The sequence below is a fragment of the Sander lucioperca genome, chromosome 9, assembly GCF_008315115.2.
Source record: "Sander lucioperca isolate FBNREF2018 chromosome 9, SLUC_FBN_1.2, whole genome shotgun sequence".
NCBI classification, from domain to species: domain Eukaryota; kingdom Metazoa; phylum Chordata; class Actinopteri; order Perciformes; family Percidae; genus Sander; species Sander lucioperca.
In genome coordinates, this window is record NC_050181.1 from 26,995,936 (window position 1) to 27,022,884 (window position 26,949).

The following is a 26,949-nucleotide window of genomic DNA, read 5'->3' on the forward strand; positions in this document are numbered from 1 at the left end:
TCTGTCAGTTTACTTGCTGACAGGCAGAACAGTGGATTAAATCTCCACAGCATCACTCTGTCTATCTATAGACGTTGTCAAATTAACTGTAAACCGGATCAAACCTGGTGCTCAACCTTCAGGCTTCCTCACTCTGGACCCAGACGTCTGAACACATCTTGTTTTTCTGCCTGTCCACACAAATTTTTAATTATAATATATAACCTTAAACACATTCATTAACAGTTTTGTATGGAAACATACGAAAACGTATGCACAACAATGTGTATGATATCCTACAAATTAGGTGACCGCCGGCCAATGTGGTGCTGACAGTTACAATTACAGTGTTTTACTTTTCAGAGCTATGTGTATAAATGATTCATGAGATCAGCATTAACATTTCCGCATTAAAATGTAAAGGAAAAAATTCTTGACCTTAGTTCTAAATGTTGTTGAGTTGTTATCTCAAATGTTTCCAACAATGTTCAGACCTGAGAAATCTGTTATTTTATTCAAGGTAATGCTTGGTTACGTTTGGTTGCCTGTCGATCAGGCATCAGGTCTCTCCCTCTCTCCCTTAATGTGTCTAAGCTGACCATTTATAGACCCACGTGTAGACCGAGTTAAACGAGAAAGAAGAGAACCCGGTTTTGTGCTTTATTTTGGAATATTGGAATAACTTGGAACAACATGATTATGTTTGTATGTATAACTCTTTTTCAGGAAAGTTTCAGGAAACATGTTTAAACAATAATGTGGCTGTGTGTTTTCTCCCTCTTTCTTTCTCTCTCTAATCTGACCGTGTTGTGCTGACTGAGGGGAAACCAGCTTCAATCCTCTCAGTCGGCTCATTCACAGAAAGTCTGTCTGTCTGTCTGTGTGTGTGTGTGTGTGTGTGTGTGTGTGTGTGTGTGTGTGTGTCTGTCTGTCTGTCTGTGTGTCTGTCTGTGTGTCTGTTTGTCTGTCTGTCTGTCTGTCTGTCTGGCTTCTAGAGGCGGAGGAGGGTCAGTTTGAGTACTGAGGGTTTAGCAAAGTTCACAGCCGGGTGACCTGATTGGCTGGCGGAGGATGATGGGGTCTGTGACGGACAGCAGGTGTTTACATATAGAGCTCCTCTGACCGACAGTTGTCTCCCCCTCTCATCCAACAACACGTCTTCTTCCTCTTCTGCAACACAGGTGAGTCTCTCTGACCCTAACACACATCTACGCCGAGACATATTTCACATGTTCTGAGTCCTTTTGTGTGTTTTAGGGCGTTTTCACACCTATCTCATTTGGACTTTTCAGTTTGGTCCAAACCAAAATTGTAGGTGAGAAAGGTGCCTCGGACCACGTACGGTCCGGATCAAAGGACCAAATTTTGGTCCGATCAAAAGAGGTGGTCTCGGTCTGGACCAAACTGAACCATGGCCCGGTTTGTTTGCAGTGTGAAAACACTTTTTGGATGGTTCTGACTTTCGGACCAGTTACAGGAAGCTCTGGCAGGCTCTCTTGGTGTTACGAGACTGGGGAAGCTCCTTAAGGTACAGCTCAGTGCTTAGTGTGTAGCCTACGTGAGAGAGAGAGTGCAGACAGCTGTCGGCTATCAGAGCTGAATATAAATCAGCAGTTTACTTGTTAAGTGGTAGGCCTCGTAAATGTACAGTGTAGGTTTCCGTTTGTCTCTAAATAAATGCTCCAGAAAAAAAGTTCCCATGTCTTGCTTCTCAACATCACAACAAAACAAAAAGACACAGAGAGAGGATACGAGAGGATGGGGAAGCCCGTCTACAAACCAATCAGTTATAAGTATCTGGAGACGCAGCTCACGTATGTGACGACAGCAGGGCGTAGTTTTGTCACGTATAGATCTTAAGTGTGCTTGCATAACTGCAGTGTGAAACCAAGACTTAATGGATCAAATGTATACAATGTAACAAAAACATGAACCTTGGTCATGACTTTTTGGTGTGAATACGCCCTTAGTCCTGAAAATCCGAAACGTTAGAGGGACAAAACGTTCCCTAAAATGGTAAAAGCAGAGAGGAGGAGCTTCCTTTCAAGTCTAATGGGATATTTTCAAAATGACGAAATGTTGGAAATGCAAATAGTTTCTTTGTATAAAGTCCTGGAAATCTAAGATGAGCGCCAACATCTTAAACAAAATGTACATTTCTTGTGGGGAACCAGATTCATTTGTGTGTTCTGATTTGATTTCATCTTTATGGACTTTACTTGATAACAAAGACTCTAAAGTAGAGAATGATTAATCCAGATTGAGGGTTTAAGGATGATGATGTTTGTTGTTTATGTTTTGAAGCCCTCAGATAAATCTGTGACTCTGGGTGATTTAAATGAAATTGTGTTGACTCGATTTGACTTGGAAACAATTAAGATGCTGCAAAGACAGAAAACACAATATCAAATATATACAATGCTCATGCATTATATCTATGTTTAGGCAAAGATGTGAGTATAACTTTTTTAAGTCCTGAAAATCTAAAATTAGCTCCACCATCCTAACGAAAATGTACATATATCTGTCGGAAAAAAATTGATTTGTGTTCAGATGTGATTTCATGTCTTTTAGCTAAATCTGGCATATTTACATGTTTTTAATATGCACCGTCTCTCAATAAAGATAAAGATAAAGGAAACATGATTTCTGGGACGTAATAACAAACAAAGACTCAAAAGTAGAGAATGATTAATCCAGATGGAGGGTTTAGGGACAGATGATGATGTTTGTTGTTCATCTTGTGAAACTCTCTAAATCTGTGACTCACAGTGATTTACAGTACATTTTCTTGACAACATTCAGTGGTGTAGTCTACGTGATACGCAGGTGTACGCTGGTATACCTACTAAGAAATCTGCAGGATTTCCATATACCCACTTAAAAATGTGCAATGATACGCAACAACATAGTTTTGTGACAGAACTTTCACTTCAGATATTTTTATTCACAAATACGGGGTCGAGTAATGTGACAGCAAACTAAACTAACACTGCAGAACATGCAGAGAGACTTTTCTCATCTTTCATCAACCCGCTCCCCGCTGAGCGCAGTGCGTAGTGTGTGCGTAGTGTAGTGTGTAGTGCGTAGTGTAGTGTAGTGTGTGCGTAGTGTGTGCATAGTGTAGTGTAGTGTGTGTGTAGTGTGTGCATAGTGTACTGTGTGCGTAGTGTAGTGTGTGTAGTGTAGTGTGTGAGTAGTGTAGTGTGTAGTGCGTAGTGTAGTGTAGTGTGTGAGTAGTGTAGTGTGTAGTGCGTAGTGTAGTGTGTAGTGCGTAGTGTAGTGTAGTGTGTGTAGTGTGTGCATAGTGTACTGTGTGCATAGTGTAGTGTGTGTAGTGTAGTGTGTGAATAGTGTAGTGCGTAGTGTAGTGTAGTGTGTGCGTAGTGTATGCGTAGTGTAGTGTAGTGTGTGCGTAGTGTAGTGTGTGTAGTGTAGTGTGTAAGTAGTGTAGTGTGTAAGTAATGTAGTGTAGTGTGTGTAGTGTAGTGTGCGTAGTGTAGTGTATGCGTAGTGTAGTGTGTGTAGTGTAGTGTGTGAGTAGTGTAGTGTGTGCATAGTGTAGTGTAGTGTGTGCGTAGTATAGTGTGTGTAGTGTAGTGTGTGAGTAGTGTAGTGTGTGTAGTGTAGTGTGTGAGTAGTGTAGTGTGTGTAGTGTAGTGTGTGAGTAGTGTAGTGTGTGTAGTGTAGTGTGTGAGTAGTGTAGTGTGTGTAGTGTAGTGTGTGTAGTGTAGTGTGTGAGTAGTGTAGTGTGTGTAGTGTAGTGTGTGAGTAGTGTAGTGTGTGTAGTGTAGTGTGTGTAGTGTAATGTGTGTAGTGTAGTGTGTGCATAGTGTAGTGTGTGCATAGTGTAGTGTGTGCGTAGCGACCGGGCCCCAATGCTCCGCCTACACTAACGCCAGCATCCTGCCTTCATCGCAGCTTTAAGACTAATATAAGTAGCCTATTTTATTTTGTCCTGGTTGCTTTAGGGTTAACTTCTGTGACCCAGGCTCAGGTCTCTGATGTGAAAGCCTCTTACTGCTTTATATTCCATTATATTGTTGATATATTTTGAATGTCATCTGTGATTTACTTCTCATATGATAAATAAAGGTATTCCCACCATAAATTGGTGCATAAAAGTGTAGCAGAATGTCGGATATTAGTCTTTGACGCTCAAAAAAACCCTGGGGGAGGACACCCAGACCCCAAAGGCCCATTCTGAGCCAGGAAAAGATATTTATATATGTACATGTGGTACAGTATATCCACTACAATACATCAGACTACACCATTGACAAGATTGGACTTGGAAGCAATTAGGATGGAGCTTGTCTTGCTGCAAAGACAAAAAAAGACAAGATAAATATACAATGCTGTCAAGTAATATGCATGAAGGCATACATTTAAGTATGACAGAAGTTGTTATTTTCTTTTCATGTATAGCTAGATGTGTCGTAAACATGCAGCCCTTCGCACTTTGTGAAGCGTTTGATTATTTTAGTAGACTCCAACACAATGAAAGTAAATCAGAGAGCTTGTATGGAGTGAGTTAGTGTGATTAGTTGTGTAGTAGGTGAGAGGTGAACCCCATCTTAGAAGGTTTTAAAAGGATTAAGAAGCTCAGCAGGGTTAATTCCCTCAGCCGTCTCAACTCAATTAACTCAACAAGGGGAACTCATTTATTTATATACAGGTAGTCTGGTATTGCCGGCTCTATCTCCACAGCACTACAGAGTAACGTCTGGCTACACCCCAGATGCATTCTGGGATAGAAGAAAAAAACGCTCTGGGTTGTTTGCATTTCTTTACACCAATCACAGTCCTCGTGGGCGGCGCTAAGCTCTGGACGCAGCGACGGTGGCTCTGCTAAATAGTCTCAGGAAGGAACTTGTTTTGGTGGAACATTTGCACCCCGCAGAAGAAAACTCCTCATACAATATTAAATGAAGTTAACTGTTGACACAATACAGTACACACACATGCACACACACACACGCACACACGCACACACACACACACACACAAAGAAACACACAGAGAGACATGTTCACACACACACACACACACACACAGAGACATGGTCTCACACACACACACACACACACACAGAGACATGGTCACACACACACACACACACAGAGACATGTTCACACACACACACACACACACACACACACACACACAGAGACATGGTCACACACACACACACACACACACACACACACACACACACACACACAGAGACATGGTCACACACACACACACACACACACACACAGACATGGTCACACACACACACAGAGAGACATGGTCACACACACACACACACACACACACGCACACACACACACACACACAGAGACATGGTCTCACACACACACACACACACACAGAGAGACATGGTCACACACACACACACACAGACATGGTCACACACACACACACAGAGAGACATGGTCACACACACACACACACACACACACACACACACACACACACACACACACAGAGACATGGTCACACACACAAAGAGAGACATGGTCACACACACACAGAGAGACATGGTAACACACACACACACACACACACACACACACACAGAGACATGGTCACACACACAAAGAGAGACATGGTCACACACACACAGAGAGACATGGTAACACACACACAGACACACACACACACACACCAGAGCTAAATCAAGATGTCTGTGTCTCTTTTCTTTCTCTCAGGCGCTGCTCACTCGCTGCCCTCGATCTGCACCAACATGAGTCTAAAAAATGTTGTTTACAAGAAGATTTGCAAGGACAATTCGGTGAGTGGAATATCTGACTGAAAGTACTTGAGTTCATAGTCTGATAGGAAAGGAGATCATGACCTCAGATACAGCGGATTAGTAATTGTAAATGTCTTTTGGTGAATGTTTCCGTTTCACTGAGTTTAATTCTGTTAAGTAGTTGAGCTGCTTGAGGTCGACACAAAGTCACGACAGCATGAGGTGAACTGAGTTTGATTGACAGCTTTTTGTCAGATTATACAGGTGACTGCTGCTCAAATGTTTATGTTATCAACTAAATATCTCACCTTAATGTTTAATGCACCAAAGTCTCAACAGCTAAAAAAAATAGATGATTTAACCAGTATGTATTCAGATGAATGTTTTTGTCAGGGATTTATGATTGCTCTTGATCTCAATAATGGTCTCAATCACTGGTTCTCAAGCTTTTTTCACTAATGTTCCCCCTTTGAACAGTGTTTTTAAGCCTAACCAGCGTGAATAATCTTTGGTAGAAAAAACAAGTCTCTATAAAGAGGAAGAATACAGCGATGACAGAGATAGATTTACTAAACAACAGTGTTGGACCTGGAAAATGTTTAGATGATGATGGAAAAAGGAGACAAATACTTGGAAAAAGACGGTAGAAAGAAGGAAGGAAGGCAAGAATAGGTCGACAATAGTAATAAATACTTAGAAAAACAACACAATAGAAAGAAGAAAGGCTTCACTAGGGCGACAAAAGTGACAAAAAATTCAAATAAGCGTCAAACTTCGAAAAAAGAGACAAAAGGCAGTAGAAAAAAGTCAGGAAGAAAGGCAAGAATAGGTCAAAACAAACGACAAAACCTTCAAAAAAAGGTGACAAACTTCAAAAACAAAGACAAAAACTTTGAAAAAAGCGACAAACTTGGAGAAAAAAAAGAGCTTTGGAACTGAAAAACATTTTGCAAAACAATGTCACGTACCCCCTGCAGTCCTCCAGAATACCCCTAGGGGGACACGTACCCCCTGCAGTCCTCCAGAGTACCTCTAGGGGGACACGTACCCCCTGCAGTCCTCCAGAGTACCCCTAGGGGGACACATACCCCCTGCAGTCCTCCAGAGTACCTCTAGGGGGACACGTACCCCCTGCAGTCCTCCAGAGTACCCCTAGGGGGACACATACCCCCTGCAGTCCTCCAAAGTACCTCTAGGGGGACACGTACCCCCTGCAGTCATCCAGAGTACCCCTAGGGGGACACGTACCCCCTGCAGTCCTCCAGAGTACCCCTAGGGGGACACGTACCCCCTGCAGTCCTCCAGAGTACCTCTAGGGGGACACGGACCCCCTGCAGTCCTCCAGAGTACCCCTAGGGGGACACATACCCCCTGCAGTCCTCCAGAGTACCTCTAGGGGGACACGTACCCCCTGCAGTCCTCCAGAGTACCCCTAGGGGGACACATACCCCCTGCAGTCCTCCAAAGTACCTCTAGGGGGACACGTACCCCCTGCAGTCATCCAGAGTACCCCTAGGGGGACACGTACCCCCTGCAGTCCTCCAGAGTACCTCTAGGGGGACACGTACCCCCTGCAGTCCTCCAGAGTACCCCTAGGGGGACACATACCCCCTGCAGTCCTCCAAAGTACCTCTAGGGGGACACGTACCCCCTGCAGTCCTCCAGAGTACCCCTAGGGGGACACGTACCCCCTGCAGTCCTCCAGAGTACCTCTAGGGGGACACGGACCCCCTGCAGTCCTCCAGAGTACCCCTAGGGGGACACGTACCCCCTGCAGTCCTCCAGAGTACCTCTAGGGGGACACGTACCCCCTGCAGTCCTCCAGAGTACCTCTAGGGGGACACGTACCCCCTGCAGTCCTCCAGAGTACCCCTAGGGGGACACATACCCCCTGCAGTCCTCCAAAGTACCTCTAGGGGGACACGTACCCCCTGCAGTCCTCCAGAGTACCCCTAGGGGGACACGTACCCCCTGCAGTCCTCCAGAGTACCTCTAGGGGGACACGTACCCCCTGCAGTCCTCCAAAGTACCTCTAGGGGGACACGTACCCCCTGCAGTCATCCAGAGTACCCCTAGGGGGACACGTACCCCCTGCAGTCCTCCAGAGTACCCCTAGGGGGACACGTACCCCCTGCAGTCCTCCAGAGTACCCCTAGGGGGACACATTACATTACATGTCATGTTTAGCTGACGCTTTTATCCAAAGCGACTTACAATTGCTATATATTTCAGAGGCTTCACGCCTCTGGAGCAACTAGGGGTTAAGTGCCTTGCTCAGGGACACATTGGCTGATGTATCACAGTGGGAATCGAACCCAGGTCTCCCACACCAAAGGCAGGTGTCATACCCACTGCGCCATCACCACCCCACATAGGACACGTACCCCCTGCAGTCCTCCAGAGTACCCCTAGGGGGACACGTACCCCCATTTGAGAACCACTGGTCTAAATGATGGTCTAAAGATGCTTTAGTTTGTAATCTATTGATATAATGTACACAGCACTCTGGTCGTGGCTTTTAAGAATTGCTAAGCGTCACATTTCCAAAGTATCTGTTCTTCTGATTCAGGTTGGAGTCTACATGGGGAGAAGAGACTTTGTCGACCGTGTTGACTCCGTGGATCCAGTGGGTGAGTTTTCCCATGAAAAACATCCGCCAGTAAACGAGCAGTCACACGTCTGATGTACTGTGAGTCCCTGAGGGTTAGAGCTGCGAGTCAGAGACGTTTATCTGCTTCCTGATGCAAACAAAGCAATAAATAATTTGATTTACTATTTCTAATCTATCCGTTATCAAAATGTCTATATCAGAAATATGGGTTTCTTTTTAACCCAAGTACCCAAAAATAACATGGATGGTTCCCTACAACGCTCTTCTCAAGTACAATTAATGATCACTATACTTTCATTACATTTTGAGTGTTTTCTTCAATTTTAAAGCATTTGACAAAAAAATGTAAACGGTTTCTAAACAGTATTCGGACTAAACTCTGACATACACCAGTGTGTGATTATCCACCAACATACATTACTCTAATATTAGTCAAAATAATTCATAATTTCTGCTTTTTTGACTCAAAAAGTTGGTATAATTTCCTTTAAAAGAGGTTTGTTGACCATGAATTCCAAAAATAACAGTAGTGGTAATAAGTTGGTGAGTGGTGTGTATACAGTACTGGTGGTAGTGGACAAAAGCATCAACAGTCAAAATTTCACATTTTAAGAAAGTGTCAAAAAAAGTGTTAATTTTCTATTTTGACCTGAGAAGACAACAACTGCGTGGTTGGCGTGAAGACAACACGAGGCACTGACAGAATTGCCTCTAAAATATTGAGTATCAAAAAATGCCTCGTCATTCAATACCAAATTTCAATACCTCAAGAGGAAATCTCATCAGCGTCAGTGGGCCAATCAGCACGCAGCATGCTTCTACCAAGATCTAATAATGTCTGTGATTGGCTGTCTTAACGTTACACGTCGTAGAGACACGCAGAAAAACTCTCCGTTACACAGAGACGGACCATTGTAGTAGGAGCTGATTGGCTGTTTATTCTGCTTAATCTACTGTATACAGAGTGTCTGGTATCACAACAGGGTCTCTGGGCTCAAACTTTGCCTATACATTTTTTGTCTTTATTTATATATTTGCTTATATTCACCCAGCTAATTTTAGTCAGAAGAACGAGCACAAGTTTTACTTTGAAAGAGCAAAGTTAGTTTAGTTATCTAAACTCTACCTCCTTGAAGCTGCGGGCGGTAGAAAGCAAAAAAAAATTTGAAGTAGAGTGAGACTTCTTCTCTCCCCTCTCTGTCAGCATGCGCAGAACAGCCAATAGAAACTCTCTCTCTCTCTCTCTCTCTCTCTCTCTCTCTCTCTCTCTCTCTCTCTCTCTCTCTCTCTCTCTCTCTCTATCTTTCTCAAATGTCCTGTGGTTGGCCAAAGTCTCCCATCACAGCTAGATTATCTAAAGCCTGAAAACAGAGCCGGGAGTAGGAGAACACTTGAATTACAATACACTTCTGCCCTACGAAGCCCAAAAAATTATTCTTCCACAGCTTTAAACTGTTTTTCTGTCTTTTAATGTTGACTTCAGTGTAGTTTTCTGTGTAATATCATCAACAAAGTTTAAACTGTAAATGTCACTGAATGAAATGACTGAATCATGAAAGAGGAAAAGGAACTGTGGACTCAACACATTTATTGCACCATATGAAGAAGGCTTATTTAAGTAGTTGTAACATACATTTTGATCATCCTCCACCATGTCTAATTGCCTAAAGATCGTTTTTTTCTCACCACTAGATGGCGTCATCATCATTGATCCTGAGGCTCTGCAGCGGAGGAAAGGTCAGCACACACACACACACACACACACACACACACACACACAGAACAAAGACACGGTCTCTCACTCACACACACACACACACACACACACACACACACACACACACTTTTCACTCTTTAGCATTATTACAGGACACATGAAGCCTTTATGGAGGTTTCTAGTCTCTATCTCTAAAAATTAAAAAAGTTTAATTTCCCCTTGAAGTAGCTTTAACCCTCCTGTTGTCTTTGGGTCAAATTTGACCCATTTTGTAAAAGTTTTTATATCACAAATTTGGGTTTCTTTCAACCAAATTGTCAAAGAAAATAACATGGATGGTTCCCTACAACGCTCTTCACAAGTAAGTACACTCTTTATTGAATTTGGATGTTTTATTCAATTTTATAGCATTTGAGAAAAAAAAGACAAAAGAACGTTGAAAAAAGCTTCAAAAATGTCAGAAAAAGCTTCAAAAATTGGAGGAAAAAAATCTACAAAAACATCGGGAAAAATGACAAAAAACTTGGAAAAAAAGTGGACAAAACATCCGGAAGTGACAAAAAGTGTCGAAAACGAAAAAAGAAACGTTGAAAAAAAAAGTTTTAATTTAAACGACGGGTTAAGGGTTAAGGTTGTAGAAAATAATTAGGTTGCCCACTGTCTGACAGCATTACATAAAGTTGATGTGCCATCTTGTTCCAGATCCTCAGTGAAGTTAAATATATTCTTTATGTTTTGCTGTTTTTGGACACATCTCCCCAAAACTCAGTCTGACAGATTTGTTATCTTTGTGATCTCTCCACTAGAGTTTGTACTGACAAGTCAAACTGCTGTTAAAGTTAAAGAAGCTCTTCATCCATCCCCCCTTTCCAGTTTTATTTTGAAATGATGCTGACACTTCGCTGCAACACAAACAAATATATTTATTCACCTCTATTCACACACAATGTTGTGATTGAACTGTATTTTTCGAGGAACTATAGGGCACTTAACATCTACAACAGGTCTACAAAATGCATTTTACAAGAAATTGCTCAGAGGGAAATCAAAACCCAAAGTATAGAATGAAATATTACACTGACTCACCTACCGTTTGAATGTTTCCAGATGTTTAATATCAGGATGATGAGATGACAGAACTGACCAGCTGAACGTTGTCCAATCAGAACGGACCCACCGCGGTGACGTTTTGGTGGAGCTGTTGGTTTAATAGTCGACTCGGAAGAAAGCAAACTTTTGACAATAAACTCCATCAATACAACAGTATGCGGAGTTAAACTGGACGGTCCAGTAACCTCTGAATAGTTCTACTTGTTGTTAAACTGGACGGGTCCAATAACCTCTGAATAGTTCTACTGGTTGTTAAATTGCAATGTGAGCGGCAGCCAACGGGGGGGGGGGTGCTTTATGTCGCCAGGATAATTTAAAAGGCAACCGTGACTACATTGTGCGTCTGCTCTATTTCTGATACCGTGGCAGCAGAAATTTTGCAATGGCGGGCCGCCACTACAAAATCAACGTAGAGGAAACACTGATATTACACCTCATCATGGAGGAAACATTCACACTTTAGCTGGTATAGTGATGGCTGTCACACATAACTTATGTAATTTAAACATTTCCCCCAAGAACGGTTTTAATTAAAACAAAAATGTACAGTGGAATAACACAAACGATTCAAAAACCTACTGAAAATACACTTTAAATAAGATCAATGTACGGATACATAAATGATTCCAGTTTCTCTCCATGTTCAGTTCTACCTTTTGACCTGGGATATTTTCCAATGCACCTGTAAAGAAGAATTGTTGTTGGATGTGCACATTTTTTCTTTAAAAAGGTCCCTGAACCCAGACATACTTCATGTTTCTGAGATCATTATAGAGATGTCAAAATTGGCCAAAAACGACGTTCGAACATTCATTCTAAAAAACCACAGAGGTTTGAATATATTCTAATAAATATTTCTGCACATTATGTCCATAAAAGGGTAAACTAAAACAACGGGAGACATAACTACCTGTGTAATGATAGACCTCTCTCTCTTTCTCTCTCTGTCTGTCTGTCTCTGTCTCGCTCTCTCTGTCTCTCTGTCTCTCTCTCTCTCTCTCTCTCTCTCTCTCTCTCTCTCTGGAGCGTGCAGGAGACAGAACATGACTCAGCAGATTACACCGCCGTCATGGAGCTGTTCATAATTTGGTCATAAACAACCGAGTCTCTTGCCGTTCCATGAATTTGTCCGACGATATTTTCTCGTCTCTGCAGTTAGTGATTTACGTCAGCATCTTTGTTTTGTCTTCTTCGCCCTCGCTGTTTGTTTACTTCCGGCAGCGTCAGCGGCATGATAGAAACGTCATCAACACGTCCTCTCTCTTGCTTTCCTCTTCACAACCGGCTGGGCTCAGGCTCAACGTTTGAAGCAGCCCACGTACGATCGCACAACCCAGAAAGCCGCTGTACTGCCATTTTTTTTACCCTTATAATATTCAAATATATATTTTACTAATTGAGTATATATTTGAATTTAGAATATTTGTTGTCAGCCATTCATCACAGTGACAGTGTCTCGACTCTGCCTCCAGTGTTCGTCACCCTGTCCTGCACCTTCCGGTACGGCAGAGACGACATGGACGTGATGGGAATCGCCTTCCGCAGGGAGCTGTACATGTCCACCCGCCAGGTGTACCCGCCTCTGCAGGACCTCGAGAAGGGAGTCCACACCAAGCTGCAGGCCAAGCTGCTGCACAAGCTGGGCAACAACGCCTACCCGTTCTTCTTCGAGGTGTGATGTGACGACTGATTAGAGCAGTGGTTCTCAAACTTTTTTTCAATAATGTACCCCATTTGAATTGTGTTTTTAAGCCAAGTACCCCCTGACCAGTGATAAATTTACCAAACAGCAACCATGTAACTGAAAAACATTTAAATGCTAATGAAAAAATAAAAAAAACAAAAAAACGTAAAAAGTCGGTAGAAAGAAGGAAGGGAAGAATAGGTAGGAAATAGTAATAAAAACTTAGAAAACAGCAACAAAAACTTGTAAAAAGCAAACGACTTGTAAAAACAACTCAGTAGAAAGAAGGAAACTTCGAAAAAAGTGAGAAAAATCTTGAAAAAGGCGCAATTGTTTTTTTGAAAAAAGCGACAAAAACTTCGACAAACTTGGAGAAAAGAAGAAGACAGTGTAAAAAAAGAAGGAAGGAAGGAAGGAAGGCAAGAACAGGTCGAAAAATAGTGACATAAAGCAACAAAAACTTTAAAAAAGTGACAAACTCCTAAAACAGTGAAAAAAGCGCTCACGTACCCCCTGCAGTCCTCCAGAGTACCTCTAGGGGGACACGTACCCCCTGCAGTCCTCCAGAGTACCTCTAGGGGGACACGTACCCCCTGCAGTCCTCCAAAGTACCTCTAGGGGGACACGTGGATTAGAGAGTGGCAGGCTTCATGAAGCTGCTTTTATAACATCTATGCTGTCAGGAAGAGGAAACCTGGTAATGGGATAAAATTGAGCTGTAAAGATTCCAAATTTTACTGTACAATTAATTGTCTCAGAAATTGCCATTAAAAAAATAATTGTCTCTTTCAGGCAAATTAATGCATTACTTTTTCAAACCAGTAAAGTTTTGAATGAATCCAAGGATACATCTTTTGGTTACATTACTGTTATATGACCCCAGATAATATAATAACACAATTACACAGCCTATGAAGTAAACATGCCTCTTTATTATCATAAAACATCAACATTCACACTTCTTCAGAAAAATTTTAGCAGTTAATTGCGGTTAAACAAAGAAACAACAATAACGTAAAAAGAAATTGCGATAAGATGATTATGTAGTAATAGTTACAAGCCTAAGGGCCCTATTGTACACCCGGCGCGGCGCAAAGCCTGACGCCAGTGTCTTTGCTAGTTAAAGACCGACACAGTTGTCAGTTTTCCATCCAGCGCCCACGTCGTTTAAATAACAAATACACCTGCGCCCATCTGTGCGCCCAAGGGCGTGCTGGTCTTACAGTGAGGTGTGTTCAGGTGCATTCTGGGCATGCTGGTCTTACAGGGAGGTGTGTTCAGGTGCATTCTGGGTGTACTGGTCTTACAGGGAGGTGTGTTCAGGTGCATTCTGGGCGTGCTGGTCTTACAGGGAGGTGTGTTCAGGTGCATTCTGGGCGTGCTGGTCTTACAGGGAGGTGTGTTCAGGTACATTCTGGGAGTATTGCTATCTTGAGGCAGCGGGAAGTGATGGCACCATTGACCAACAAAAACCTGGTCTAAAGTCAATAACGCAGCATTTCATTGTTATTTTAACAGAGCATTAGTAAAATGCTCCTAGGCTCATACAAAGCGTGTACACTATGCATGTTACACACACAGGGACGCACAGCAGCACACACACATACAGAAGATTACAAATAAAAATATTACGGTGCAAATCCTCCATCATAACAGCAATGCTCCAAGGTCCAAACATGCCTGGCTTTTAAAGGGAATGGGAGATGATCTCTGATTGGTTGATCGCATGTTACGCCCACAACACACCTCTGATTAATGAAGACACTAAGTACAACCCTTTTGAATCATGCGCCCGGCGCACGGACCCTTTTTTCCTCCATCAAACTAGCAGAAGTGGATTTGGACACGCCCTAAACACACCTGCGCAGGCGCTTCACACCGTGCACTTAGATCGTTAAAATAGGGCCCCAACAGTCACACTTGTTAAGAAAAATGTTAGCAGTTAATTGCGGTTCAATAAAGACACAACGATAAAGTAAAAGATTAGACGTTACAAAGTAACAAGCCTAAATAAGCTATACAAATAAAGATGCCTCGCCTTTTGCTTGTTATTAGAGCTGCAAAGATTAATCGATTCTTGTCAAACAAGAAATGAATCGGCAATTATTTTGATAATTGATTAATCAGTTTGAGTCAAAAAACAGTAAAACTTCTCTGTTGAAAACTGTCAGCTTGTTAAATGTGAATATTTTCTAGTTTCTTCTCTCCTCTGTGACAGTTAACTGAATATATTTCCTTCCCTTCCTCCATCCTTGCCTACTTTCTTGCATCCTTCTTTCCTTCCCTCCTTTTTTTAATTCCCTACTTTCTTCCATACTACAGCTACAAAGATTAATCGATTAGTTGTCAACTATTACATTAATCTCCAACTATTTTGTTCATTGGTTAATAGGTTAGAACTTCTCTGATTCCAGCGTGTTAAATTAGAATATCTTCTAGTTTCTTCTCTCCTCTGTGACAGTAAACTGAATATCTTTGAGTTGTGGACATAACAAGACATTTGAGGACGTCATTTTGGGCTTTCTGGGAAACACTGATACACATTTTTCACCATTTTCTGACATTTTAGAGACCAAACAGATTAATCAACAAAGAAAATAACCGTAGCCCTGAACCATTTAACTTGAACTGTATTTGATCTTATATTTAAGTTAAAGTGCATTTCGTTGCATGTGTTTGCACAAAAAGCCTCCTGTAAGTAAAGATTGATTGACATTGTGTCTTCTCAGTTTCCTGACAACCTGCCTTGCTCAGTGGCTCTCCAGCCAGGGCTCAAAGATGTCGGCAAGGTAAGATCCTCGACTGGAAATTCAAACCGGTTCTGATGACGTGAACCCATCACAGGATGGTGACAACACTTTCTCTCTACTTCTGCAGCAATGTGCCGTGGAGTTTGAGATCAAAGCGTTCAGCGCTGAGAGCCAGGACGCTAAGGTACGCAAACGGTGAGTGTCAGCTGATCCGTCCTGACTGCAAGAACATGGAAGTCACACAACTTAAAGTGTGTATCATCCACAGTATATTTAAACAAAAAGAACTGCAAGGCCCCTCCAGGACAACTTATTCATAGTCTCTTATAGCCAGACCTTCCTCCTCCACAGCGCTGTGGAGGAAGGTCTGGCTAGTCCCCACAGCATTCCTGGATGGGAGAGAAACGTGCTCTGGTTTTTTGGCATTTCTTTAAACTAATCACAATCTTCTTGGGTGGCGCTAAACTCCGGACGGAGCCACGGTTCCTCTGCAAAATAACCTCTGGAAGGAACCTGTTTTGGTGATACCCTGCAGAGATCTGAGGAGCAGTTAACCATAGTCCTCAGAAATCCACCGGAGGTTAGAACACCAACACAAAGAAAGAGGAAGGGGACGGACATCCGGCAGAAATGAAATACATCTGGCGGAATAGCTGAGTGGAACGTTGTGGATATAGACTACTTTATTCATAACACTGAACTAGCACCAGTCAGTATAAAAAACTAAGTCTGACCCAGACTTTGTAAATGGTTTTTTTTTAAGATTATTTTTGGGTGTTTTTAGGCCTTTATTGACAGGACAGCTGAAGAAATGAAAGGGGAGAGAGAGGTGGACTGACATGCAGCAAAGGGCCGCAGGTCGGAGTCAAACCCAGGCCCGCTGCGTCAAGGAGTAAACCTCTATATATGGGCGCCTGCTCTACCAACTGAGCTATCCGGGTGCTCAACTTTGTAAATTTTTATTTCTACATATTTCTCTCTCTGCTTTTACCAACAGGAGCACAGTGAAGCTGTTGCTCAGAAAAGTCCAATACGCTCCAGACAGCGAGGGAGTGCAGCCCTCTGTTGAAACCATGACGGATAAACAGATACACCTCAAGGCCAGTCTGGACAAAGAGGTGGGGGTTCTTCACGATTATCTTTAGCTCAAAAGACAACGTAGTGAATGGTTTTCTTTCAGGCCGTCAGTCAGGAAAAAAAGTTTTCAGTGGATCAAATTCTTAATGGTTGGTGCACATTATGCTCGTATAACTCGTCACACCTTTGTTTCAACTTCAACTTCAACTTTATTTGTGTCCCCGAAGGGCGATTAGGTGTGCAGCAAGTGTAAACACATAAAAGACACAGAAATACATACAAGTTCTACACACAGTCCGACCAGTACATCAGCATCCATTACATTACATCATCAAGCCCTTTTAGCAACGTTTCTGACATCCTCAACACATAGTCAACAAATTAGAATATATAACCAACCAAGGAATAAAGAAATAAAGAAAAGAAAGAGCACAAAATGAGGTAGCCAAGAGATCAAAGAAGACTCCTCCCCTGACCCCTATTCAAGAAGGAAATGGCTGCAGGTAAAAAAGAGTACTTGTACCTGTTACTCCTTACAGATAGACATCATAGACGGGAGCCAGACGGCAAGGACTGGCTCCAAAACTGGCTATCAAGTTTTGATAGAACACGGCAGTATTGATGTGATTCAAACCCAACTGTATAATCATGAGAACAGCTGCCTTTTTATATTCTTTGATAAAATCTGTTTTATAACTCAAGATGTTTTTTATTTTTTATATTTCTGTGTCTCCAGTTTAAGGCAGATTATGATCAGATCGTTAACTAGATGTAAAACACTGTAATTTGTAAAACGGGGAAAGAACCCGACTAACTAGGTTTCTGCTGGAACTTAAAGGACAAATCTGGCGTAAAATTAACCTAGGGGTTAATAACATATGTGTACCGAGTTGACCATTCTCTAGGATCTGTTTTCATGCTAATCGAATGTGACCAGTTTTAGCGCAAACCGCTAATTAGCTTGTAACGCTAGTAGTCGGGGCACAGGTAAAGTAAAAAGAAATCATTATTTCTATACCACTAACAAGGCTCAAAATAGCACCACACTTCAACGGTAGTATAACGAGGGTCCCTACATGTAAACTGAAGCATTGAGAACTTTGTAAGTGTACAGACAGTTTATTAAAAAGAGAGTTTATGAAGACAGTACCGTTCACGTATACAGGTGGGCGCCATCTTGGGATAACATTCATGACCAGTCGAATGACGAACGCCATGCTTGAGCTATGTTACTGGTTGCACAGTGTTTGTCGTTCAATGACTGTGTTGCTACCGTGGAAGTGTGGTGCTATTTTGAGCCTTGCTAGTGGTATAGAAATAGCAATTTCTTTTTACTTTACCCGTACCCCGAGGACTAGGGTTATAAGCTAAATTAGCGGTTTGCGATAAAACTGGTCACATTCGATTAGCATGAAAACAGATCCCAGAGAACGGTCGACTTGGTACACATGGTATTAACCCCCAGGTTCATTTTGCGCCAGATTTCTCCTTTAAAAAGTATTAAAAGTTGATAAATCAATTCAGCGAAAATGAAGACCATTTAAACGTATTAAACAGTCACATAAGCGACTATAACTACCAGACGTGATGATTTCTACGCCCACGTTCTGTTTAAAAACGATGTCATCTTCTTTGTGGGGTTCATCAGTGACAATAAGTGATCTGAAGTCTATACTTAATGAACGTTTAAAGTCCATGCGGGAGAGTTGATTCTATAGCTGCAGAGATTTACATCCACTGTTATTTAACCTCAAACCTTAACTTCGTCTCTAGAGATTTTCAGAGTCCGTTTGTTTCAACAGTAGATATATTTTGCCTGTCGGTGAGAATTTCATTTGACGCTCAGCTGGACTGAGACAAGAGAGCCTGCATTTCTCAGCTGGTTTAAAAAAAAAAAAACACTTCTGCCAAATACTGCATCCAACCTTCAACTTAAATAGTTCTAAAAAGGGTCTTTAAAAAAAGGGTTTTAAGGTTTAAATTTAACGTCAGGATTTCTGCATATACCCTGTGTAAGTAGTGTGAAAAGATGATAATATGATAATAGTGGTTTACATTGTCTAACCTTGTGTCCCGTTTCCAGATTTACTACCACGGTGAGGTCATCAAAGTGAACGTCAGCGTCACAAACAACTCCAGCAAAGCCATCAAGAACATCATCGTCTCTGGTAAACATGGCTGCTCATATTATATTCAGTACAACAGGAGGGACGTTCAGACACACTCTGGAATATGGAGATGTATTAGAGTGTTATGAAGCCTGTAGACCACTGGTTCTCAAGCTTTTGTCAATAATGTTCCCCCTTTGAACAGTATTTTTAAGCCATGTACCCCCTAACCAGCGCAAATATATTGGTAGAAAAAAAAAGTCTCTATAAAGAAGAAGAATACAGCGATGTCAGCGATAGATTTACTAAACAACAGCCTTGGACCTGGAAACATTTAGATGATGATGAAGAAAGGCGACAAAACATTAAAAAAAAAAGACAAAACCTTGGAAAAAGACGGTAGAAAGAAGGCAAGAATAGGTCGAAATTACTAATAAAAACTTTAAAAACACAGTAGAAAGAAGGAAGGCAACACTATGAGATTTTTGATAAATAATCATCAGTAATGTGGATATAATGACTAAGTGGGTAAAGGCAAATAATAGAACAAATAAGACAACAGTCTGGTAAGTTCAGAACATTACATCACTTTACTGTAATGTAGCCTTTAAAACCAGGAACACTTATGTCATATTACGATATTACGATATCCAAAATCTAAGACGATATCTAGTCTCATATCACGATATCGATATAATATCGATATATTGCCCAGCTCTAGAAGAAAGGCAAGAATAGGTCAAAATCTGTGACAAAAACAAAGCAACAAACTTGGAGAAAAAAAAGACAGTGGAAGGAAGGAAGGAAGGAAGGAATAGGTCCAAAGAAGGCGACAAAAACATTTTTGGTAGAAAAAATGTCTCTATAAAGAGGAACAATGGTCCAATACAACAGCCTTGTAACTGAAAAACATTTGGCAATTCTCACGTACCCCCTGCAGTCCTCCAGAGTACCCCTAAGGGGACACGTACCCCCATTTGAGAAAGACTGCTGGAGAGCATCTACACGTTTGACCTTTTGTTGCATGAACAAGTGTAACAACAGGTTCTCACACTCATCTTGTAAAATATGGACGCTTGGTCAGGTGCCTTTGTCGTTCTTATTGACGCTAAAAGTCTCCTTTAGCGCTTTAAGTAAACGCGCTTGGTCGGGACTATTGCCGTCCCTTTTGACGCAGTTATGTTAAGGAAAAGGTCGTGGGTGGGCTTACGGTTCTGTGACACGCGGGAGGAAAGAAAAAAGCGACTATAGCAAGCGTGACAAAATTCGCCCTTACATACTACTCTCTAAATCCTCTCTAACTGCTGCTCTCCCTGGTGCGTTACACAAACACGCTGAAAGACGCCTTTTTCGTTGCATCAGACGCTGACAGCCACTGTCCAAACGTCCTTATTTTATGAGTTCGGAAATGTATCTGCTGAGTCATGTTTGTTCTTGTCCTCCTCAGTGGATCAGATCGCCAATGTGGTGTTGTACTCCAATGACAGCTACGTCAAATCTGTGGCCATCGAGGAACCCGGGTAATGCACGGCTCACACATTTAACAGACATTACAAAGAGAGTTTTTATCATCACAGTTTATTAATTTGTTTATAACAAAAAGAAAAACGTCATGTAGAAATTACAGCTTAAAAAAAGAAAAAAGATTTATTTCCATGACAGTTTTCTGGTTGTATAAACTCCACTCCAAACTCCATTGACAAAGTCTTAGGAAAATTATGCAGGATAACATTTGTGTTGCTTTTCATCAAATTCTAAAGCAAAATTTTTGATTTAGCTTCCCTAATTCGTCCTCACGTCTCACTAAATTCAACTGTGAACTAAGTTTTAAATGCTCAAAGTGATCCTGGAAGTTAGTGTTGTGTTTTGTTGGTATACCTCTTGGTTTGCTGTAGTTTGTGTGTTTTCTTAAAGTTGAATGTGTATCTGTCTTCATGTCTCAGGGATTCGGTGTCTCCCGGAGCGACTCTGCAGAAAGTCTACAAGCTGCTGCCTCTGCTGGCCAACAACGCTGAGAGGAAGGGCATCGCTCTGGACGGCAAACTGAAGCATGAAGACACCAACCTGGCATCAACAAGCATGTGAGAAAACACAAACGTTAGATGGATCTAGTGGATGGATGGATGGACGGATGGATCAATCACGGATCTAAAGGACAGCTCCGTCATCGCGTCAGATTATTGTGTCTTTCATTACATCGTGTTTTCTTCTCTTTCAGTATCAAGGAAGGTGTTCTGAAGGAAGTTATGGGGATCATGGTTTCATACAGAGTCATGGTGAAGCTCATCGTCGGAGGGTAAGTCTGTGTGTGTGTGTGTGTGTGTGTGTGTGTGTGTGTGTGTGTGTGTGTGTGTGTGTGTGTGTGTGTGTGTGTCTGTGTGTCCCAGACACTTAACCCATAGTTGCTCCAGAGGTGTGCACCTCTGACATACTGTGTATAGCAATTGGGTAAAAGCATCAGCTAAATGACATGTAATGTAATAATTTAAAAATTATTTCCCTCAGGAGTTGGTTTTGTAATGATATGTCCAACAACGTGTTTCTGCTGCAAACAAGTTGACATAAAAATCCTTCATTGCAGGTTTAATTAACATCCTTTATTAACTTCCTATTGTGTAAACGTTGCTTATTCTGGTTGACTTTGAACTCGCCGCCTCCTGACTGTTTTCATCTTTCAAATGTTTGCATAAAAAAATGAAAATGTAATTTTTTCCCCTATTTGCTGCGGCTCAAAGGATAATGGGATCAAGGTGAGTTCATGTCTACTTTTTCTCTTCTGTATAATTGTAGAAAGTAATAAAACAGAATGCAGATCAGAAACAAATGATGAATGATCATTAATTGTTGCACGATATATAGAGAAATCTTGAGTTGTCAATGCAAGTTATAATCAGAAATCTAAAGCAGTGATCTTTTTTGTTTTTTGTTTAATATGACAGTTAAATATGATTTTAAAGCTTTCAATATTCTTAATTTTTTCACAGCAGCACATAATTATTAACACACTCTTAGGGGTGCAAGATATATCGACTCAATATTGTTATCGCAATATCACGTTGTGCAGTATTATATCGAGGGGTGCAAGACATATCGACTCAATATCATAATCGCAGTATATCTAAAGTGTCTCAATAAGTATGCAATATTTAGTTTATATTGTGGAGCGCTGCGTCCCGTCTGTTGGCTGTGTGGCTTAGTTGTGTTTGATTTAGAGCTTGAAACGCTGTAATGATCATGTTTCATTGGCCAGTTACCGTGACACTTGCACATGTTAGTGCACGTCAGCGCACGGGTCCACTACGTGACAAACCCTATGGAGCGTACCATGTGACGTGTGTACATATTTCAACAGAGTGACAGTGTAAGTGAAGAAATAGATAGAGATAACAAAACGGAACCAATCAGAGAAGAGAAAGAAAAGTTGTGTCCTGTTCTCTTTATTTATTTATATATTTTATACTGTCCAACCAGTAGAACATGTCCTGTTCTCTTTATTTATTTATATATTTTATACTGTCCAACCAGTAGAACATGTCCTGTTCTCTTTATTTATTTATATATTTTATACTGTCCAACCAGTAGAACATGTCCTGTTCTCTTTATTTATATATTTTATACTGTACCACCAGTAGAACATGTCCTGTTCTCTTTATTTATATATTTTATACTGTACCACCAGTGGAACATGTCCTGTTCTCTTTATTTATATATTTTATACTGTCCAACCAGTAGAACATGTCCTGTTCTCTTTATTTATATATTTTATACTGTCCAACCAGTAGAACATGTCCTGTTCTCTTTATTTATATATTTTATACTGTCCAACCAGTAGAACATGTCCTGTTCTCTTTATTTATATATTTTATACTGTACCACCAGTAGAACATGTCCCGTTCTCTTTATTTATATATTTTATACTGTCCAACCAGTAAAACATGTCCTGTTCTCTTTATTTATATATTTTATACTGTACCACCAGTAGAACATGTCCTGTTCTCTTTATTTATATATTTTATACTGTCCAACCAGTAGAACATGTCCTGTTCTCTTTATTTATATATTTTATACTGTACCACCAGTGGAACATGTCCTGTTCTCTTTATTTATATATTTTATACTGTCCAACCTGTAGAACATGTCCTGTTCTCTTTATTTATATATTTTATACTGTACCACCAGTAGAACATGTCCTGTTCTGTAGACATGGTCCTTATTTATATATTCATGTTGGACCAGTCCAATATGACAGTCAGTTGAAATTAACCTTGTGTTGTAGGGAAACTGGTTTAATTTATTATGAATCTATTTTGATGTGTTTTCCTGTAACTTTTGTAATTTTACATATGTTTAAAAATATCGAAATTAATATCGATATTGCAATATTCATAATTGATATCGCAATATCACTTTTTGTCAATATCGTGCAACCCTACACTCTTTGTTGAACACTCTGTTGACATAATTGTGAAATCTTTAATCAACATTTTGGTTTGTGTTGCAGTGAGGTCGGCCTGGAAGTTCCCTTCAAACTGATGCATCCTAACCCTGATGCAGGTAAGACACAGACACGCATTTCATTCTCTGTTTTACAGCAGATGAACACTTCTGTTGGTTCTTCTGTTGACTACATGTAGCATCTACATTTAGTTTATAACGGATGTATTTATTCATGTATAGAAATGTGTTTAAATATGTATATATATTTTCGTTGTTGGGTGAATGAAAATGGAGCAACTAAACCTTGTGGTCTTTCCTGTCTTTCCTTTCTTTATTGCTGCCAACAGTCAAGGAGAAGTAAGATGGTTTTCCAAGCAAATTTATATTACTTTTAATTAGTTTTAGTCTTGTTTGACTCTCAAAGAAGAATCATTCCCAGTTGGAATTAATTAATAAATGAACAGGGCTGTTTGTCTAGTCGTCCTGAAGACCAACATTGTTGTTTATTGTGACGCTTTCGTGTAAATGTCCTCTGTGTGTTTAATTCATCCAGAGACAAGATCATGTTCCAGGATCTTTTATCATTTAATCAGCTTTTATTTTCTTAGGCCTTTATCCCTCTATCAGCTCCTTATTATGTCTCTGTCTTCATCAGCAGTGTCCCCTTCCCTCTGTTGGTGTTTTTGCTTTTGTGTCTTCATGCTCCTTTTTTCTACTTTACATTTTAATTTAGATTAAATGTTTAATTATTATATTATATTATATATTATTATTTAATTAAAGGTGCAATATGTAATACTGACAGCGAGTGTTTAAAATAGTTACTGCAGTACAAATTCAAAATACTGGAGAGAGTCGTCTCCCCCGCCCCCTCCTCCCCAGACTCGAAGTTCAGGCTGAGACTGCAGCAGATAGACGCTTGTCTCACATAGCCAGACGTTACTTTACAGCACAGCAAAGTAGCTAACGTTAGATTCTGGCTATACTGACAGTCATAAAAGCCGTGCCTACGCGGAGCTCTGTTCACTACTGACAGACACACTTCTTCGGCTTAGAATTACGTTAGGAACCGCTAAAAACACAACAACCTCGCCGTCCTCTCCACCCGACGGACAGACACACATCTTCGGCTTAGAATTACGTTAGGAACCGCTAAAAACACAACAACCTCGCCGTCCTCTCCACCCGACGGACAGACACACTTCTTCGGCTTAGAATTACGGTAGGAACCGCTAAAAATAGCATGACCTTGCCGTCCTCTCCACCCGACTGAACACACTTTATTGGCTTAGAATTACGACAACAATCGCTAAACACACTGCAAACTCATGGTCAAGTTGGGTGTAAATACACAAGGCGTTACGTGAAGTCACTCCACTCAATGTTCCAACTTGGCTACAAAATCAGAGGATTCGCTGGAGATATTTTAAGGGAGGTCTAGCGCTGCCTTGATCAGTTAGTTTGTGTTATTGTGTGACTTTGGTTCACCGAAGTTAATCCAACTAACTCATGGAGGCAGCGGTAGAGCAGCAACTCCCGTGTTCTGCGAGGTAAAATTACTGTTTTTGTCAAAGGAGTCTGGTGGCTTTGAAGAGAGCGGAGATAACGGCTTCAGTTCGCCGTCGTAAAGGGCTGTTTTCAGCTTTACATAGGCCTGTCACGATAACAAATTTGGCTGGACGATAAATTGTCCCAGAAATTATTGCGATAAACGATAATATTGTCGTGGACTCTCAGTCTCTGTTAACAAAAAAATGAACTGGAACAAAAACCAAACAAAATCAAAAGCAATAAATAAAATGGAAATTAAAAACCACACACAACCAAAACAATAAATAAAATGGATGTAAACAAAATTGCACTTTGAAAAATATTAAACATTAGGCTCAGTCATTGAGTGCCAAAGAGATGAAGCAGATGCTTCAACAGGCCATATGCAACAAGCTTTTTAAAAAGAATTTCTCCAGCATAAAGCTTTGTTCAAATAAAGCGAAAGTGAATTGCAGTCTATGTTCACAGCAGGGTGTGCACCAAGGACGAGAGAGAGAGAGTGTGCATTTGTCGAAATGCCGGCTATTCGACGATACTAAAGGGCAGCATCTCTTTAGCAATGAAGCGAACTACACTGTCTGTGAGTGCACACCATTTTGCACTATCCTGTTTGTACTTTGTCGACTAAACGCCCCAGTAATTGTGTACTGTCGGGAAGATGGAGACGGTCCATTGGTTGTAGTTTTTTTTCCCAGCTCGGAAAACTGCACCGGGTGATTGTGTTTTAGGTGCATATGCATGTTTGTTGTGTTGCCGTGTTTAGTTGCTTCTGTTTTACAACAAATTATCGACCTCATTTTTAGTTATCATGCGATTTAATTGATTTATTGACTCTGACAGTCTGACAGTAAATGCTGGCAGTTCTTCTCCAACACTGCTGTCGTCCATCTGTGTCGTCTGTAGTGAGACGGAGGACGAGCTGCAGTTCCAGGAGTTCAAGCGCTGCGACCTGAAGGGGATGATCGATGACGAGGACGAAGATGGAAACGTGTCGGGCGGTGACGACATGGAGCCCAAAGAGAAATAAAGCAGAATGACGGAGAGTCGGCCAGAGTGACGACGGCTGAAACTAAGACCGCTGGAAGTTTAAGTCGCCTCTGAATTTTAGACTTCATTAAAAAAAGCTTTAGACTTAATTAAAGGAACAAGCTTACATGTTAGCAGGCAGCTACTTATTTCCACATCCAGCAGGCACAGAGCAACATGATCATCCCGTAGGAGTGGTGTCTAATATAAGTATAATATAATATTATAAAATATATAAATATAAACGCACTGACTTAACGTGCAGACGTCATCGTCTGAATGTGTCTTGGATAATAATATTGAGGCTGGAAGCTAATTAAAAGCAGTTTAATAATGTAGCTAAATCTCATTCAAAGATTATTTCTTTCAGCAAACCACCGATATGGTCCTTGAATTAGGGATGCATCGAATCCAGATTTTTGGGGTTCAGCCGAATACCGAATCCTCCTCCCATCCTCAGTCCATGAACACAGTAAACACATTAATGAAGTAAACAGTGACTGTCCTTCCTTTGCCGTACCTGAAGTTGCTGCATTCTGGCTGCTATCTGTAGATTCCTTCATCACAACTCGTATTCTTTCAGATGTTTCCTAACAGATGTTGTAACAGCGGTGATGTTGTGTATAGTTTAGGGTCCTCGCCACCACGAGACAAATCAGCATTGTATATTGAACATGTAGCTGGACTTGAATGGCCTTCTTTTGACTGAAAGTACTGCCAAACTACACTTTTTCTGCTCACCAGTTCCATTTCCACTTTCTCACAGCCTACTGCATTGAACGCTCCACCTACGTAAACACCTTCCCGTAATCAACGGCGCCGTCATTACGTCGAACAGCGTAGCGCGCGTAGTGCAAGGGTAGGGTTCGGTTCGGTGGAAAAAAATTTGGTCGGCAAAAACCGAACCCCGTCAAAAAGCCCAGTATTCGGCCGACTCCAAAGCCGAATCCTGTATTCGGTGCATCCCTACTGTGAATAGATGAATCCTTGTAAAGTAATTTGTAAGAATAGCACTCTTAACTGTATTTTTAGATTTAAAGTATTTTGAGACAACATCACTAGTTATATGTTCGTTTTTTTACAATCGGAGAACAATTGAAAAATGGTGTCACCATTCAGACGCCATTCAGAGTTTTCT

At 41.1% G+C, this 26,949-nt stretch overlaps 1 protein-coding gene across 5 annotated transcripts; it reads left to right on the forward strand.

The window, feature by feature from the left end:
- The first annotated feature begins 1,013 nt into the window (after positions 1-1,013).
- Positions 1,014-26,158, forward strand: saga (S-antigen; retina and pineal gland (arrestin) a). 5 transcript variants are annotated; one of them, XM_031292501.1, is made up of 17 exons: positions 1,014-1,160; positions 5,697-5,779; positions 8,310-8,370; positions 10,044-10,088; positions 12,651-12,850; positions 15,592-15,651; positions 15,740-15,807; positions 16,610-16,730; positions 18,773-18,857; positions 20,245-20,317; positions 20,741-20,878; positions 21,016-21,093; positions 21,533-21,547; positions 23,299-23,351; positions 23,582-23,591; positions 25,254-25,365; positions 25,689-25,802. In XM_031292501.1, exons 2-17 carry the CDS (start codon positions 5,732-5,734, stop codon positions 25,689-25,691), a joined length of 1,170 nt encoding a protein of 389 aa, XP_031148361.1. In that variant the 5' UTR covers positions 1,014-1,160; positions 5,697-5,731; the 3' UTR covers positions 25,692-25,802. The 5 variants fall into 5 exon arrangements, with proteins under 5 accessions (XP_031148361.1, XP_035861140.1, XP_031148355.1 ...); XM_036005247.1 differs by lacking the exon at positions 23,582-23,591; XM_031292495.1 differs by lacking the exon at positions 25,254-25,365 and having other exon boundaries at positions 1,015-1,160; positions 25,689-26,158.
- The last annotated feature ends 791 nt before the right edge of the window (positions 26,159-26,949 follow it).

What these genes read in the sequence shown, in the direction of transcription:
- saga (XM_031292495.1), top strand. Translation starts at nt 5,732, where the DNA reads ATGAGTCTAAAAAATGTTGTTTACAAGAAGATTTGCAAGGACAATTCG. An exon ending in AGATTTGCAAGGACAATTCG is followed by an intron (nt 5,780 to 8,309) that starts GTGAGTGGAATA and finishes CTTCTGATTCAG; the next exon opens with GTTGGAGTCTACATGGGGAG. An exon ending in CCTACCCGTTCTTCTTCGAG is followed by an intron (nt 12,851 to 15,591) that starts GTGTGATGTGAC and finishes GTGTCTTCTCAG; the next exon opens with TTTCCTGACAACCTGCCTTG.